At 42.1% G+C, this 14960-nt stretch overlaps 1 protein-coding gene across 7 annotated transcripts in view; it reads right to left on the reverse strand.

The window, feature by feature from the left end:
- Window positions 1-14960, reverse strand: part of CDC42BPB (CDC42 binding protein kinase beta) — a 219580-nt gene that overhangs the window by 49415 nt on the left and 155205 nt on the right. For 4 of the 7 annotated variants that reach the window (XM_089661353.1, XM_089661350.1, XM_089661352.1 and 1 more), the window contains exons 19-22: window positions 13348-13496; window positions 10464-10558; window positions 8308-8381; window positions 1550-1600 (exon numbers count right to left, since the gene is read on the reverse strand). In XM_089661353.1, the coding sequence (XP_089517479.1) occupies window positions 1550-1600; window positions 8308-8381; window positions 10464-10558; window positions 13348-13496 (369 nt within the window). The remainder of the gene's footprint in view (window positions 1-1549; window positions 1601-8307; window positions 8382-10463; window positions 10559-13347; window positions 13497-14960) is intronic. The other 3 variants (XM_089661355.1, XM_089661354.1, XM_089661351.1) reach the window with 1 other exon arrangement.

Raw genomic sequence — 14960 nt, forward strand, 5'->3', positions numbered from 1 at the left:
AGTGTCCTCCATCCCTCTCTGCTAATCCCTCCACTGGCCTCCACTCAGTGTCCTCCATCCCTCCCTGCCAATCCCTCCACTGGTCTCCACTCAGTATCCTCCATCCCTCTCTGCCAATCCCTCCACTGGCTTCCACTCAGTGTCCTCCATCCCTGTCTGCCAATCCCTCCACTGGTCTCCATTCAGTGTCCTCCATCCCTCTCTGCCAATCCCTCCACTGGTCTCCATTCAGTGTCCTCCATCCCTCTCTGCCAATCCCTCCACTGGCTTCCACTCAGTATCCTCCAACCCTCTCAGCCAATCCTCCACTGGCTTCCCCTTACCCAACAAATAAAATTCAAAACATTAACATATAAAGCCATTTATAACTCTGCCCCTAATTACATCACCAATCTTGTCTCCAAATATCACCCAAACCGTACTCTCCGCTCCTCGCAAGACCTCCTACTCTCTAGCTCCCTTGTCTCCTCCTCCCATGCTCGTCTCCAGGACTTCTCCAGAGCTTCCCCTATCCTCTGGAACTCTCTACCCCAATTTATCAGACTATTGCCTAATCTGCTCACTTTTAGGCGATCTCTGAAAACGTATCTCTTCAGGGAAGCCTATTAGCCCTCAGCTAATAATGGAATCTTCTACTCCTAACAGTCCATCCCCCACAGTTACTACCTTTTGTACAACTAGCCCCTCCCTCCCAGATTGTAAGCTCCAAGGAGCAGGGCCCTCCTAACCCTCTTGTATTGAACTATAATGTTGCTGTATAGTCTCCCGTTATGTTGAAAAGCACAGAGCAAACTGTTGGTGCTATATAAATCCTGAATAATAATAATAGGTAGCCATGATTAGCTGCTTTCAATGGGGCTACTACCATCAGCTAATTGCTGGGAACACCTGCTGGGTCTCCCGCATTGGCACCAGCCCCATTCACAAGTGTGACTGGGGCCTAAAAGGTGATCATAAATAGTGTTTTCAAATGATTTACTGCAAATAGCAAGAAAATACATTAATAAAATGCCGTTTGATCACTTAATTATTCTTCTGAGAATCAACTCAGGTACGGCCAGCTTAACTGACACGACAGCTTACAGCAATGACAAGCAGCCTGCTGTGGACCACTGCACCCATTTTGGAGGTAAACATCTTAATGGGATGCTTGCACTCTTGATGGTCAGATAAGGATCTGTACTACAACCATTGGGGTCACGGAGGGAGACTATGAAAGCAGTCTATCGGTATATAAACATGATGCAGTTAGGTTAGTGGCATATACCGGTAGCTCCTAGAGCATGGCATGCAGTTAATATCATAGAAAACAACCAATATCTGGGAAACCGTGCAGTCACACAAGTGAGGATCCACCTATTGCAGACCAAGATTTAATCATACTCAAAACAAAAAAGGGTGATTTCTGATTGGCTGCTGAGTTACAGCACTCTGCACTTTGCTTTATTAAATACAGGCCCGTAAGTTGTAGGGTTATAGACTAGTAGGTGGTGACTAGGTTAAAAGTGCCCGATTTTAAGATGGTCACAAAAGCTGTGAATAGACTTACATCTTCCCAATAGGCTAGGAGAGAGGACGTGGACGAGGTAGACATTGGTTCCTTGTGGTGACAAACATGAGGGACACAAAAATCAGCACTATGTACCCAGAAATTCAGAATTTTCAGAGTAATGGGCACAGAAAATAGTTATGAATTGGCTGGCTGGCCAGTCCTTGCTAAAACCCCAAAACAGGACAGAATTAAAGCTGTATAAATACTTAGATGGATATCTAGAAGCTACAGCTCCAGGACATTGCTAGTGAGGAACATAAAGAGCCTGAACTTTGTGATACATGTCAGCTTCTCACAACTGATCATACACAATGCTAATGTAATGGATGCTTTAATATATTGACAAAATAAAAAAATAATTGAGATCCTGAAGCTCAAACAAAACAGTGCAATGACAGTTATTTTTTTTTGTAGTCACCATAAATGTATTTTCTTGGTGCCAATTGAGGGACACAGAAATCTTTATCCCTCGGGTCATACCGATGCCTACAGGAAGACTGGACACTGGCGAAAAAAGGAAAAAAAAACTGTAGGCCAGGCCAGGATAACCCCTTCTGCTATGAGCTTGCCTTGGTTTTGTAGCAAAGCAGTATTAAGAGAACGATCATAGATATCACACAGTGGGGGTAGGAACTATCCCCCTTAATGGACTCGAAGAGGATACAGTGAGTAAAAATTCCTATTTTCTCTCTCATTCATTGAGGGAAACCATTTTTCACCTTTGGGACTCACAAAAGAAGTACAACTAAAGAATGGACAACATTGCAAACAAATGCTAACAGGTTCAAGAAGCTTCAGGGAACTAGAAACCATCTGCAGCTCAATGAGTTGTCCAAAGAACCCAATACCCAAAGTTGGCATTCCATTACGCCGAAACAGCTACCAGGTAGAATCTATAGAAAGTGTGAACAGAAGACCAGGTGGCAGCCTCTCTGATCTGAGAAAGCAGTTACTTAATCCAGAAAAGCCCAAGACAGGTCTATTAGAATGCATCTTGACAGGAAAAAGATGGATCCTTGAGATTATAAATTTGGATGGTTGCCTGCCTGAGCCACCTAGAGATGGTGGAACGAAATGCCAATGTCCCCTTTAGGGGTCATCTAGAATGGCAAACTAGGAATAAGTCTTTCTGCAAGAAGCAGTGATTGAGAGAGAGAGACTCTCACTGCCCAAACCACAACAAGACAACGGGGGGATATTTCCTTTGGCGAACTGGAGCCAGAGAGGGAAAAACAGGGAATGTCCTGGGAACTTCATGCGCGAGGTAGTTTCTACCTTGAACAGGCCTCCAGCCCTTCTTGTCCCTAAGCTAAACCAGTTTCAGCAAAATAAGAATACCAGTTAAGACATTAACCTTGCAGAGGTGATGGCTCACCTTGTGGGTGAGAATAAAGAGGGATATTTCTAAAAGGTTCAAAGGGTGGTTTTTAAATGCAGACAAAATCAGATTCAGGTTCCCATGGAGTCACAAAGGCAAAAAACAGGGGGAGCTCCAAAAGAGACCCCCTATACAAAGATCTTTAAGAGTGAGTGGCCAGCTGCCTCTAAAACAAAACAAAAAGGGCAGAAAACAAATCTGGGTGCAGATAACCAAACACTAATCCGGTCCCAACTGCTGGATGTAGAGGATCCACCAGTGAAACTCTCAAGGTGGAAACTCAATACAAAGTGAAGTATGCCTCCCATATCCAATGGTAGACCGGGTGAGAAGCAGACTTCCTAGCTTATGGCATCATAGGAATTACAGACTCAAAATATTCACTCATCTTTCAGAACCTGGGCTTCAATAGCCATGTTGTTAAAGCCCGAAAGTTTGGCAAATTAGTCCTTGAGACAGAAGATCCTCTATAGCAGTGTTTTTCAACCTTTTTTGTGCAAAGGCACACTTTTTTCATGAAAAAAATCACGAGGCACACCACCATTAGAAAATGTTAAAAAAATGTATTGAAAAACTTTTTGACTTGAGGGCCGCAATGGGTTCATATATTGGACCCGGGGGCCGGACCAAGAGTAGATGAATGATGTGTATGTGTCATCCATAGTAAGTATAGTAATATTCCCCCATAGTAAGCATAGTAATTAATCCCCCATATAGTAATTCATCCCCCATAGTAATTAATCCCCCATATAGTAATTCATCCCCCATAGTAATTAATCCCCCATATAGTAATTCATCCCCCATATAGTAATTCATCCCCCATATAGTAATTTATCCCCCATAGTAATTCATCCCCCATATAGTAATTCATCCCCCATAGTAATTCATCCCCCATATAGTAATTCATCCCCCATATAGTAATTCATCCCCCATAGTAATTCATCCCCCATATAGTAATTCATCCCCCATAGTAATTCATCCCCCATAGTAATTCATCCCCCAATCCCCCATATAGTAATTCATCCCCCATAGTAATTCATCCCCCATAGTAATTCATCCCCCATATAGTAATTCATCCCCCATATAGTAATTCATCCCCCATATAGTAATTCATCCCCCATATAGTAATTCATCCCCCATATAGTAATTCACCCCCCCTATAGTAATTCACCCCCCCTATAGTAATTCATCCCCCCTATAGTAATTCATCCCCCATATAGTAATTCATCCCCCCTATAGTAATTCATCCCCCATAGTAATTCATCCTCCCTAGTACTTCATCCCCCATATAGTAATTCATCCCCCATAGTAATTCATCCCCCATATTAATTCATCCCCCATATTAAGTCCCCAAGCCCCCCCTGTGTCAATTCACTTACCTTTGCTCCGCGCGTTCCTCTCGCCGTTCCGGTGTAGCATGAAAATCTGTCTCCTATGAGGATCTGTCCCCCTCGACGTATCTGCGCATGTGCCAGTTTCAGGCATTAGCAGCCGATCGGCGATCTCCGGCACATGCGCAGATACGTCGAGGGGGACAGATCATCCTGACAGTATCACGCTCCGCGGGCCGGATTAAAAGGTCCGCCGCGCCGTATACGGCCCGCGGGCCGTAGTTTGCCCATTGCTGTTCTAATGATTGGTCTATTTGTGAGCCGAGGCCACATGTTACGGATGAAATTGCAATTTTTCCCACGGCACACCAGACAATATCTCACGGCACACTAGTGTGCCGCGGCACAGTGGTTGAAAAACGCTGCTCTAGAGCTCCCAGAGAGTCTGCTAGGAGCCTTACCATTTGGCTTACCACATCTACCTGGGCCAGTCCAGAGCAAGGATCATTACCAGAATGTTTTCTATCTTGGCCTTGCAAAGTAAATTAAGTAGTTTCAGGAAAAGAAGGGCATAGATGGGCATCACAGTGGCTAAATGGTTAGCACTTCCGCCTGGCAGTACTGGGGTCCTTGGTTCGAATCCCAGCCACGGCACCACCTGCCTGGAGTTTGCATGTTCTCCCTGTGCCTGCGTGGGTTTCCTCCGGGTACTCCGGTTTCTTTCCACACTCCAAAGCCATGCTGGTAGGTTAATTGGATCCTGTCTAAATTGTCCCAAATATGTATGAATGTGAGTTAGGGACCTTAGATTGTACACCCCTTGAGGGTTAGGGACTGATGTGAATGTACAATATATATGTAAAGCGCTGCGTAAATTGACGGCACTATATAAGTACCTGAAATAAATAAATAGCTTAGAGAGTACTGACCCCATTGAGCCACCATTTTATCCACTGCTTTGACTAGAATATTCCTGTATATTGAGACAAATGTGTCCAGTTTGTTTTTGAACCTGGAGGCCAGAAGGTCCCCATTTGCTATTTGCAACAGAGGTCCCAAAACAAATCTGGGCACCTTAGTGAATATCTGAGATGCAGAACAGAAGTGCAAGGGCAGGGCTACAAACTGGTATTGGAGGTGCCCTACACCAAAGCAAAGGAATTGCTGATGTGCTGGAAAAATAGGGATATGTGGGAAAGCCCAAAGGTCTCCCTGTTGAATAGATCTGATGACAGATTTGGTAGATTCCTGTGTAATCTGTGGACTCAATGAAGGTATTCTGAACTTCTGTACGGTGACACAGGAAAGCTGGAGGCAAGAAACCAAGGAGGGGGCAGGGTTTCAAGTTTGTAGCCCTGGGATACCATGTCCTCTACCCAAGCATTTGAGATGCAAGCTGTCCAAGCACCCACCCACAAAGGTTAAACACTCTAGAAAGTAGGGGCGTATCTTCATGAGGATTTGGCAGACTGAGTACTAGACTTTGGGTAGAACAGCAGGAACAGATTGAATCCAAAGTTTCATGTGGCTCTTTGCAAGCAGGAGTAGCAGCTGGGAGATGCTTCCTGGACACTATATGGTAGGAAAAACATCTAGCACATGTGACACTCCATCCAATGGATGCTGTCAAAACTGAATCCGACATCATTAACTCCTTAACAAGGAACTCATCAACCTAAGTGAGGTAGCTCCTGATTTTTGGCCTGACTGGCCTACTAACAGTCTTAAGAGACAAGGCAAGTGATGATGCAAATGCCAGCAGCTCTGGACCTGGAAACTGATCTGTGCTACAAGAATAGAGTCTGCAAGGCATCCACGCAGAACCTAGAACCTGAAGGTTACTTCCAGGCTATCCCCACAACATCCAGTCTAGTGGAGTCCGCATGCAGTACTACAAATATCAGACTGAGGATGACCTTACAATCAAAGAGACAAAGCTTCAGCAGTGATGCAGAGAAGAGACTTGAAAACATACAAACAAAAAGATGCTAGAAAAAAAATAAATTGAACACAGCAGTGCTGGGAAAAAAAGAAAAGATGTCCATCCTTCCAGGACACTAGCAAAAAATTAGCATGCTAATAGTAGGAGGGTTCTCTTGGGCTGGGCTGCAGTTTTTGTGTTTGCCAGTGTCCTATCCTTCTGTAAGCAGCAATACAACCTCAAAGGTGGAACTTCACGCTCTCAATCAACATTGACTATTTGTAATCCTTAAGCAGCTGGCATTAGTAAATAGATAGGAAAGTCATATTTACATGCTTTAAACTTTTTTTTTTTTTTTTTTTTACATTTCTTTAGTTACTTTCTAGTTTCCATGCCTAGGCAAATGATGCCATACAACTCAGGAGTCTTCAGCAGGAGTTTACTCAGCTAAGCACACCCTCCTGCCAGCATGTTTGCGCTAAGGGCAGATGGATTTCAAGACGTAAATGCTACATGAATCACCTGCCCTTACTCAAGACGGCCACAGCCAGAAATACTAGGGGTGTTTTTCAAATTTATTTCTCAGAAAAATAAAGCATGAAGACATGGACGGATGAAAGAGTTTACTTTGAATGTTAAAAATAAATTAAATAGCGCATTTTGTTTGTGGTGCTCAAATACAGTGTAGTTCTGCTTTAAAGACTTTCTGTGTCCCTCAATGGATGAGAGAGAAATTTTCTGATTGTTTTCCAACAGACATTTTCTTACTGACTGCTAAAGAAGATTATAGTAAAAGCATAGCTCTAGCAGTACTCATGGCTGCCTCCAGCAGCCCTGCCAAGTATGGCTCTGCCCATAGAGATAAATGTGGCCATGGCACACATGCACAGGTTGAAGGGGACACATTGAGGATATTTTCAAAATCAAGGCTGTATGGCGCTCAGCGAGGCTGCACAGTTAATATCACTGGATTGAGGACAAGTGCAAATATCAGACCAGGTGGGCTGCAATCAGTGGGGGGATAGTCATTCACTAAATTCATTAAACGGCAACTTGTACCGAACGGTAGAGTTCTCCTTCAAAGCATGTAACATGCCGCTGTGTACTTATACCTGCGGCACTCTACAATACGAACCTGAACTTTATTTAAAAAATTAGTGTTCAGTCCTGCCAGTCATGTGCTTTCCTATTGGCCGACTACTGTAGTGGGTGGCCTCAAAGACCAATAGTGAAACATGAATGTTAAAAATAAATTAAATAATGCATTTTGTTTGTGGTGCTGAAATACAGTGTAGTTCGGCTTTAAAGACTTTCTGTGTCCCTCAATGGACGAGAGAGAAATTTTTTGATTGTTTTCCAACAGACATTTTCTTACTGACTGCTAAAGACGATTATAGTAAAAGCATAGCTCTAGCAGTACTCATGGCTGCCTCCAGCAGCCCTGCCAAGTATGGCTCTGCCCATAGAGATAAATGTGGCCATGGCACACATGGATATTATCACACAGGATATTATCAAAAGCAAGCATGTAAAATGCCGCTGTGTACCTATACCTGGGGCACTCTACAATATAAACCTCAACAAAATTAGTGTTCAGTCCAGCTTTCCTATTGGCCGACTACTGTAGTGGGTGGTCTCAAAGACCAATAGTGAAACATTGGAGGGGCAAGGAATAGGAGTAGGGTACCTATGTGTTTAACATGACACGTGGCCTTTCCAGTTTAATTTAATTTACAGATGCTCTTTTTAGCGGTTATCTGTATTCCATGCAAGGTTATCAGCATGCCTACTGAAAAAAACGGATGCAAAAAAACTATTTAGAGGAGAAACCATCTAGTAAGCATGAAAAGCCTACTGAAGTTAGTCTGTAAAGCTGCAAAAAATAAGGGGAGAAAAATGCAATTGTTTTGCTGCGCAACTAAGCAGAAGACCAGTATTCTTACAGCAAAATGATGGTTGCACCCATGCAAATATACAACTACCATTATCAGTCTCACTTGAATACTAAAGAATAATAGCAGTCAAAACTGAAATCTGAACGTCTCAAAACTGAATGCTTTAAATGTGAGCTGAAGCAACAATATGGAACATGATTCTGTGAAACTGAAGACTGTTAAATACTTACTCTCAGGTCATGCGGCAGGGGGGATGTGTTAAAGTAATCAAATATGGAATCCTGGAAATCTGTCAGTTTGAGCCCTAAGAGGAAACAGACAAAAAAAAATCTAATCAAATGTTTTAAAAATAAAAATTGGTGTTTGCATCTTGCTGAGCTGAATAACCAGAAGGTGTATTCTCTTCCTACTCCCCTTACAACAGCCCTGTCATCTAAACTCCTTGCATTCAAAAACTGAATTAAAGTTTAACCTCAGGCAGATATCAAAAACACCAATGAATGCAATTGTATATCTATCAAATAGATGTATGTATTTGAAATATAGTACTTTGGGAGCCCTGCGTGTGGAGTACCTATCTGTACTCAGAGAGGCTCCATTTTCTGTCTTTCTCGCCTTTGTATGCTGATACAGTGACAATTTTTCCTTAGAGTTTATGTTATTGGTCTCTAAATGTCTATCATTTTTGCAATTTATTGTGTTTTTCCCATTTTTTTTTTTATTATATATACACGGCACTTGTGTACGCAGTTTATTTTCATGTCTTTTCATCAGTACATATTCTGTATTACTCATCGAATCCCTTGTATGTTTCATTCCTGTCGGTCAATGTATCGGTTTTTGACTGATTCTCTGCTGTTACCTATTCTATAATAAAATTCTTTGTAAAAGAAATATAGCTAGAGTAGTTACCAGAGTTCAACTTCTTTAGTCCTGTGCAAATCAGCATGCACTGATGAGGAACACGCTAACAGGAGGAGAGAAATGAGCTCATCAGTCTGTTTGCTGCTCCCGCATTGTCCAGTTACAGGCTGTGTGCAGGGTGGTGACCTAGCTGTGTTGTATAACTGACGCTGAGAAGAGTCAGTTTACCAGGCTGCTTTTACAATGTGATGGGGGCTGTGTCAATTTGAGGACTGGAATGACAAATACAAATCCACTAAAAGGTAAGACAGCTACTAAATATCCATTTTACCGATGTATTTAGTAGTTTGCCTGGAGTTCTGCATGCACATGCATGTACTGATAAGGAACATGCCCAACAGGAGGAGTGATATAATGAACCAAAAGGGAAAAAAACAGGGCCAAATTGCGGACTTTAAAGGCACTACAACAAAAATTAATTAAAATCACTTTATTATTTGAATGTAGACTATTACATAACAATGCATAAAGGTTATTCCGCTAAGAATGCAAGGGTGGGGCATTCTATGTAGATTACAAAACTCGTCAATTCATATAATAGTTTAAAATTGATACAGCTTTACCGTGTCCCAGTAAGGGTATCAAAAGACATAGATCAGATGTCAGTAATTGTACTGACATCTGATCTATGTCTTTTGATACCCTTACGGGGTATCAAAAGACATAGTGATTTTAATGAATTTTTGTTGCAGTGCCTTTAAAGTCCGCAATTGGCGCTGTCTTTTCCCCTTTGGTTCATGATCCTAGATTGTAAGCTCGAAAGAGCAGGGCCCTCGAACCCCTCGTGTATTGTATTGTTACTGTATTGTCTCATGTACTGTCCCCCACTATAATGTACAGAGCTGAGCAAACCTTTTGGCGCTATATAAATCCTGTATAATAATAATAATAATAATTATACTAGTCATCATAGGATGTGGCACATAGGAACCTGTTATATGCCCCCACAGTTGTCACTCTGTGTTGGGTATTTCTTTGTCTTTACAACAGGAGGAGTGAGCAGAGAGATGAGTTCATCAGTCTGTTGCTGCTCCTGCACAGTCCAATCACAGGCTGGGGGCCAGGGTGGTGAACTACAGTGCTGCTTTACTGCAGCTGAGAAGAGTTATTCTAGTCCAAGCTGGCTTTACAAGTAGACAGAGCTGTGTAAATATCAAGTTTGGAATGACAAACAAAAAGGTAAGACAGCACCTAAATATCCATTTTAACTGTGTATTCGGCAGTCTGCCTGGATTTCAGCTTTAAATCCCAGCTTCAGGGAGGAAGGGAATATATGAAATTAAACTTAAAGACCCCAGCTTTCCATTGGGTTTTTTTTTTCAAAGCTAGAGTTGGACTGGCCTGTGAGACCTCAACAGTCTCATGTATGAATGGTGGCGATACTTCTGCCCATTACCCAAGCAAAGTCCAATTGTACACAGGCATATGCCCCTGCCATCAACACCGCCACACAACTACTAACCGCTGTTGTCTTTGAACTTCTCCTCCAGCTTTTTCTTCAAGCTTTCCATTTCTTCTATTAGTTCTTTGTTTTTAGCATCTGCTTCTTTCAGTTTGCTGCAGTAAAAATACACAACAATAATGAAAACAAGAGCCCCTTATACATCTTTTCTTTAGATACAAGACCTACTGCAATCCCCCCCCCAAAAAAAAACATGTTTAGAGGTTAAACCTTGTGAGGGAGCAGACTAACCTGACCACATGCATAGCAATCTGATTGTGAAATCTCCTTTATATCTATCAACAACTATGTAGTGCAATGGCCTGAACTTAAAATAGAACTATAGGGCAAAACTTTTTTTTTGTTCAGTTTGGATAGAGCAAGGGTTATAACCCATCAGATTTTTATTTGGCCACCTGCGTCCCATTGCGGAGATTTCCCTTCACTTCCTGTCCCATAGCCAAACGGGAATTGAGAGGGAATCCCTGCAAATTAAGGGAATTCCTTGGGGTCCTCCAGGTCACCAGAACTTGTGTCCCCCATTGGAAGATTTCCCCTCTATTACTTTTCTGGGGGCAATCCAAAATTTGGGAATTTCTTCTACTTTAAATATATATTATATAGGGCGTGCTTGTTGAAGCCCAGCCTCTGTAGCTGTAGGATAAAGGTGCAAGATGGATATCAAGGATGGATGGATGCAGTAACACTGAGGGAGCAGGAAAAAGCCTACTGAGCGTGCTCCAAAATGCGTTACCGCCCCCTTCACCTCCTACATCCGACTCTGCTCTCCAAGCCTCATTTTGATACACAGACACATCCTAGGTCTTACTTCCTAATCCTATAGACAGAGCTGCTGCTGGATGTCTCACCTGGACCTTAATACACCACAGGATGAGTCTTTTTAACTATTTATCTTGCAAGTGCAATTTATATATTGTTCACCAATAGTCTATACGGCACTTAGAGGCGCCTTCCTCTTCTTTTCATTTCTTCTACTTTCAATGATAATAGTAAACAGGACAAACAGAGAAGGTGATGCTCCTTAACAGGGGCACAGACAGCAATAAAAAAGACAAATGTTCTAGTCCATCTCCACGCTCTCCAGAACTTAGAAAAAAAAGTGTTGCTTTGGTTATCCTTTAGGAAATTGATCAGATCGTTAAAGTGTAAGCTTACCTTTTCATATATATATATATATATATATATATATATAGATATATAGATATATATATAAAAAGCAGGAAAACACACCCTAAACCTACCCCTCCCCCGTCTGCACTGCAATTACCTTCGTAGGTAATTATCTGTCACTGTCCATGCAGCCAAGGCTTAGTGGTCTGGGGGATTTATAATCCCCACTCTTTTTCCCCTTCTCTCTGTAGGGCTTTCAGGATGGATAAAAGCAATCCCGACTGGTCACTGCTGGAACGTGACCCAATTGCCCAATTGGAATCGCTCTGATCCATCCCGGAAGCCCTACAGAAAGAAGTGGAAGAAAAGCGGGGATTTCAAATCCGCAGACCACTACACCATGGCTGTAGGAGCAGTGAAAGCTAATCACCCACCAGGAAAAGAGCAGCAGCTCCGGGGGGTGGTGGTTGTACAGTACAGTCAGATTGTCCATGGTCCGTTCTTGAACAGAGTTCATTGAAACCATGATGTCAGTTAGCTGGGTCAGTATGTATCAGATAACTCGACAATAACTACTAAATTTGACTACCAAAATAATGTTTTCAATGTTTTAAAGGACATACTTGCCTTTTATTTGGTACTTGTTTTAAAAAATACGCTGTTCATTTTTTAAATTTTATTATAAGATAACATTTTTTTTTTTTATACACACTCTAACGCACAGGGTCAGCTGCAGCAAAGTGAGTACAGAGACAGGCACACTGGCAGCTGAAGCCATTAGGCTACGTTCACACTAGCTTTGTCAGCAGGTGTCAGACAGGCATTTGGGAAGCGGTTTTAACGCTTCTCAAACACCTATGAAAATTCTGCACATGGCAGCACACAGTGCTGTTCACACTGAAGCGTTAGTGTTGCAGCAAAACTGACGCCTTATGTTGAGTCAGGAGGAGTTGAAGCCTCCCATTCAAGTCTATGGTGCCGCTCCTCAAATGCCTGGCAGGCATTTGCGAAGCGTTAAGACCATTTAACTTCATTATAGGCATTGGTGGTACGGTTTTAACGCCTATCAAACTCCTCAAAACTGCGCATAGGGCGTTTGGGGAGCGTTAAAAACGTTTCCCAAATGCCTGTCTAACGCCTGCAAATGCTATAGGGGCATTTGACAAGAGTTAGAAATAAGTCAAGTGTGAACGAGCCCTTAGCCTTGTTTGTAAACAAACCTCATGTGATCATTGTGGCTGCACATCATAATTGAAAACCACAATTCCCAATCGTTCGCATGAGACCTCCAAAATGTAATGTTGGTGTGGTCAGAGAACTAGAAGCACACACAAGTGTATGAAGCAAGTTCCCGCATGACATGACTGAGAAACATGTCGCTTCCCAAAACTTAGTGAGAGACTTCTTGAATTTAGAGTTGGTGTAGTCATAAATCTAGAAGAACATACAGGTGTATGCAGGGGCGGACTGACCATTTGGAAACTCGGGCACTGCCCGAGGGCCCGGGGTCAGTAGGGGGCCCCATGAGATGCCCCTGGTACCTTTTTCATAGGCTTTTTTGAGTTTAGACAAGGACACAGGGGCCCCATGATCTCCTATTGCCCGGGGGCCCCATGAGTTGTCAGTCCACCCCTGGGTGTATGCCACTAGTTCCCAGAAGGAACATAGATTAATGATCTCTTGACAAACAAAAACATACAGATTGCAGACATCTGGGAATTACAAACTAGCTGGGATCTCAGAATTAATGACAGCAATATAAAACAAATATTACTTCTCGAATGTGATGTTGGTATCTTTTGCTTTCCGAAGCTCTTCCTGCACCATCTGTTTGGCTCGTATTTCAGCGTCCAGCGCCGACTGCAGCTCCAGCCGCGCTGACATGTCCAGTTTTTGGCTACGTCGGACCTTCCACAGGGGATCCTGGAGAAAAGTTTTGGACAGTTAACAAAACAGCACAAACAGCTGTAACAAAAGTTGCCATGACAGTCTAAGTGTTCATTAGCAGGCACATTAGTTAGAGTTTGAAAAGCAATGAGGACAAGCCGCACCCCAGAGTAAATCAGATCAGTGAGATACAACCATCGATTTGTTATGGGCTTATTTATTGTACAATACATATTGCTTATTTAAAGGATTGCTATCATGAAAAATATTTTATTCTGTTACCTATATGAGCGTAATTAGGGAGCAGAGAGTATGTGGCAAAAGTATAAGTTATATTGCAGCAAGAGCTGTCTTTTACACCCACTGGGCCACTGATTTTCTATATTTTCCAAAATGGAGCTGGACTTTAAGTGATTCTAAACCTATTTTATCTCTTTAACTACCTCCCATCCGGCTGCTGTATATATAAACGGCCAGATGGTGGCACTGCAGGGTCGGGTGGCCGTTTATAAACGGCCTCCCCGCACCCTGCTTGTGCGCGCTCCCTGGGAGCACGCAGCACCGCGATCCGGTACCCGCTGTGTCCTCCGGACAAAGTGGATCACCGATCGTCGGACGGGACCTCTGTACGAGATCCCGATGATGTGGTCACTGACTGGCCAATCAGTGATCACATGCAAAGTAGTAAGCAAGATGTCACTTGTGACATCATTGCTTACTACGTGTGAAATCTGTGAATGATCACAGAGGTCACATGGTACAAGGCTATTCACAACAGCCTTGTACCATGTGACAAGCTGTGACCAATCACAGCTCACTCAGTAGTTCCTATATCCTATATGGGTGTAAAAGCAATCAGTGTAAAAAAAAAATCTTCATCACCCCCCACAAGTAGTACAGTGTCACCATGGTGAGACTGTACTGCTAGGGTGACAGTATGTAAAATAAATAAATATAAAAAAAATAAAATAAAAATGTAAAACAAATGTTTAAAAATGATAATTTTTGGTTATAAACTAATTTGGCTTTTTTTTTCACTAAAAAGATAAAATACATTTTGTTTAAGATTTATGATGAAATGTTTTTTTGCAAAATTTTATAAGAAAAACACTTTTTTCAAAATTTTTGGTCAGGAAGGGGGTAAAAGTATCCGGACTGGAAGTGGTTAAACAAAAGTCATACTTATCTGCTCTGTGCAATGGTTTTGCTCTGTGCAATAAAATTTTGCAAATAATATTTCATCATAAATCTTGACCAAAATGTATTGTTATCTTTTTAGTGAAAAAAAAAATAAGCCAAATTAGTTTATAACCAAGAATTTTTTTTCAAAATTTTTGGACTTTTTCATTTACATAGCAAAAAAAATTAAAATCCCAGCGGTGAATCAACACCACCAAAATAAAGCTTTATCTGTCTCAAAAAAAATGGTAAAAAATCATATGGATATAGTGTTGCATGACCGTGCAATTGTCATTCAAATGTGATAGCGCTGAAAGCTGA

This window comes from Staurois parvus, unplaced genomic scaffold, assembly GCF_062004578.1.
Source record: "Staurois parvus isolate SC_StPar_1 unplaced genomic scaffold, SC_StPar_1.0 ptg001329l, whole genome shotgun sequence".
Classification (NCBI taxonomy): Eukaryota; Metazoa; Chordata; class Amphibia; order Anura; family Ranidae; genus Staurois; species Staurois parvus.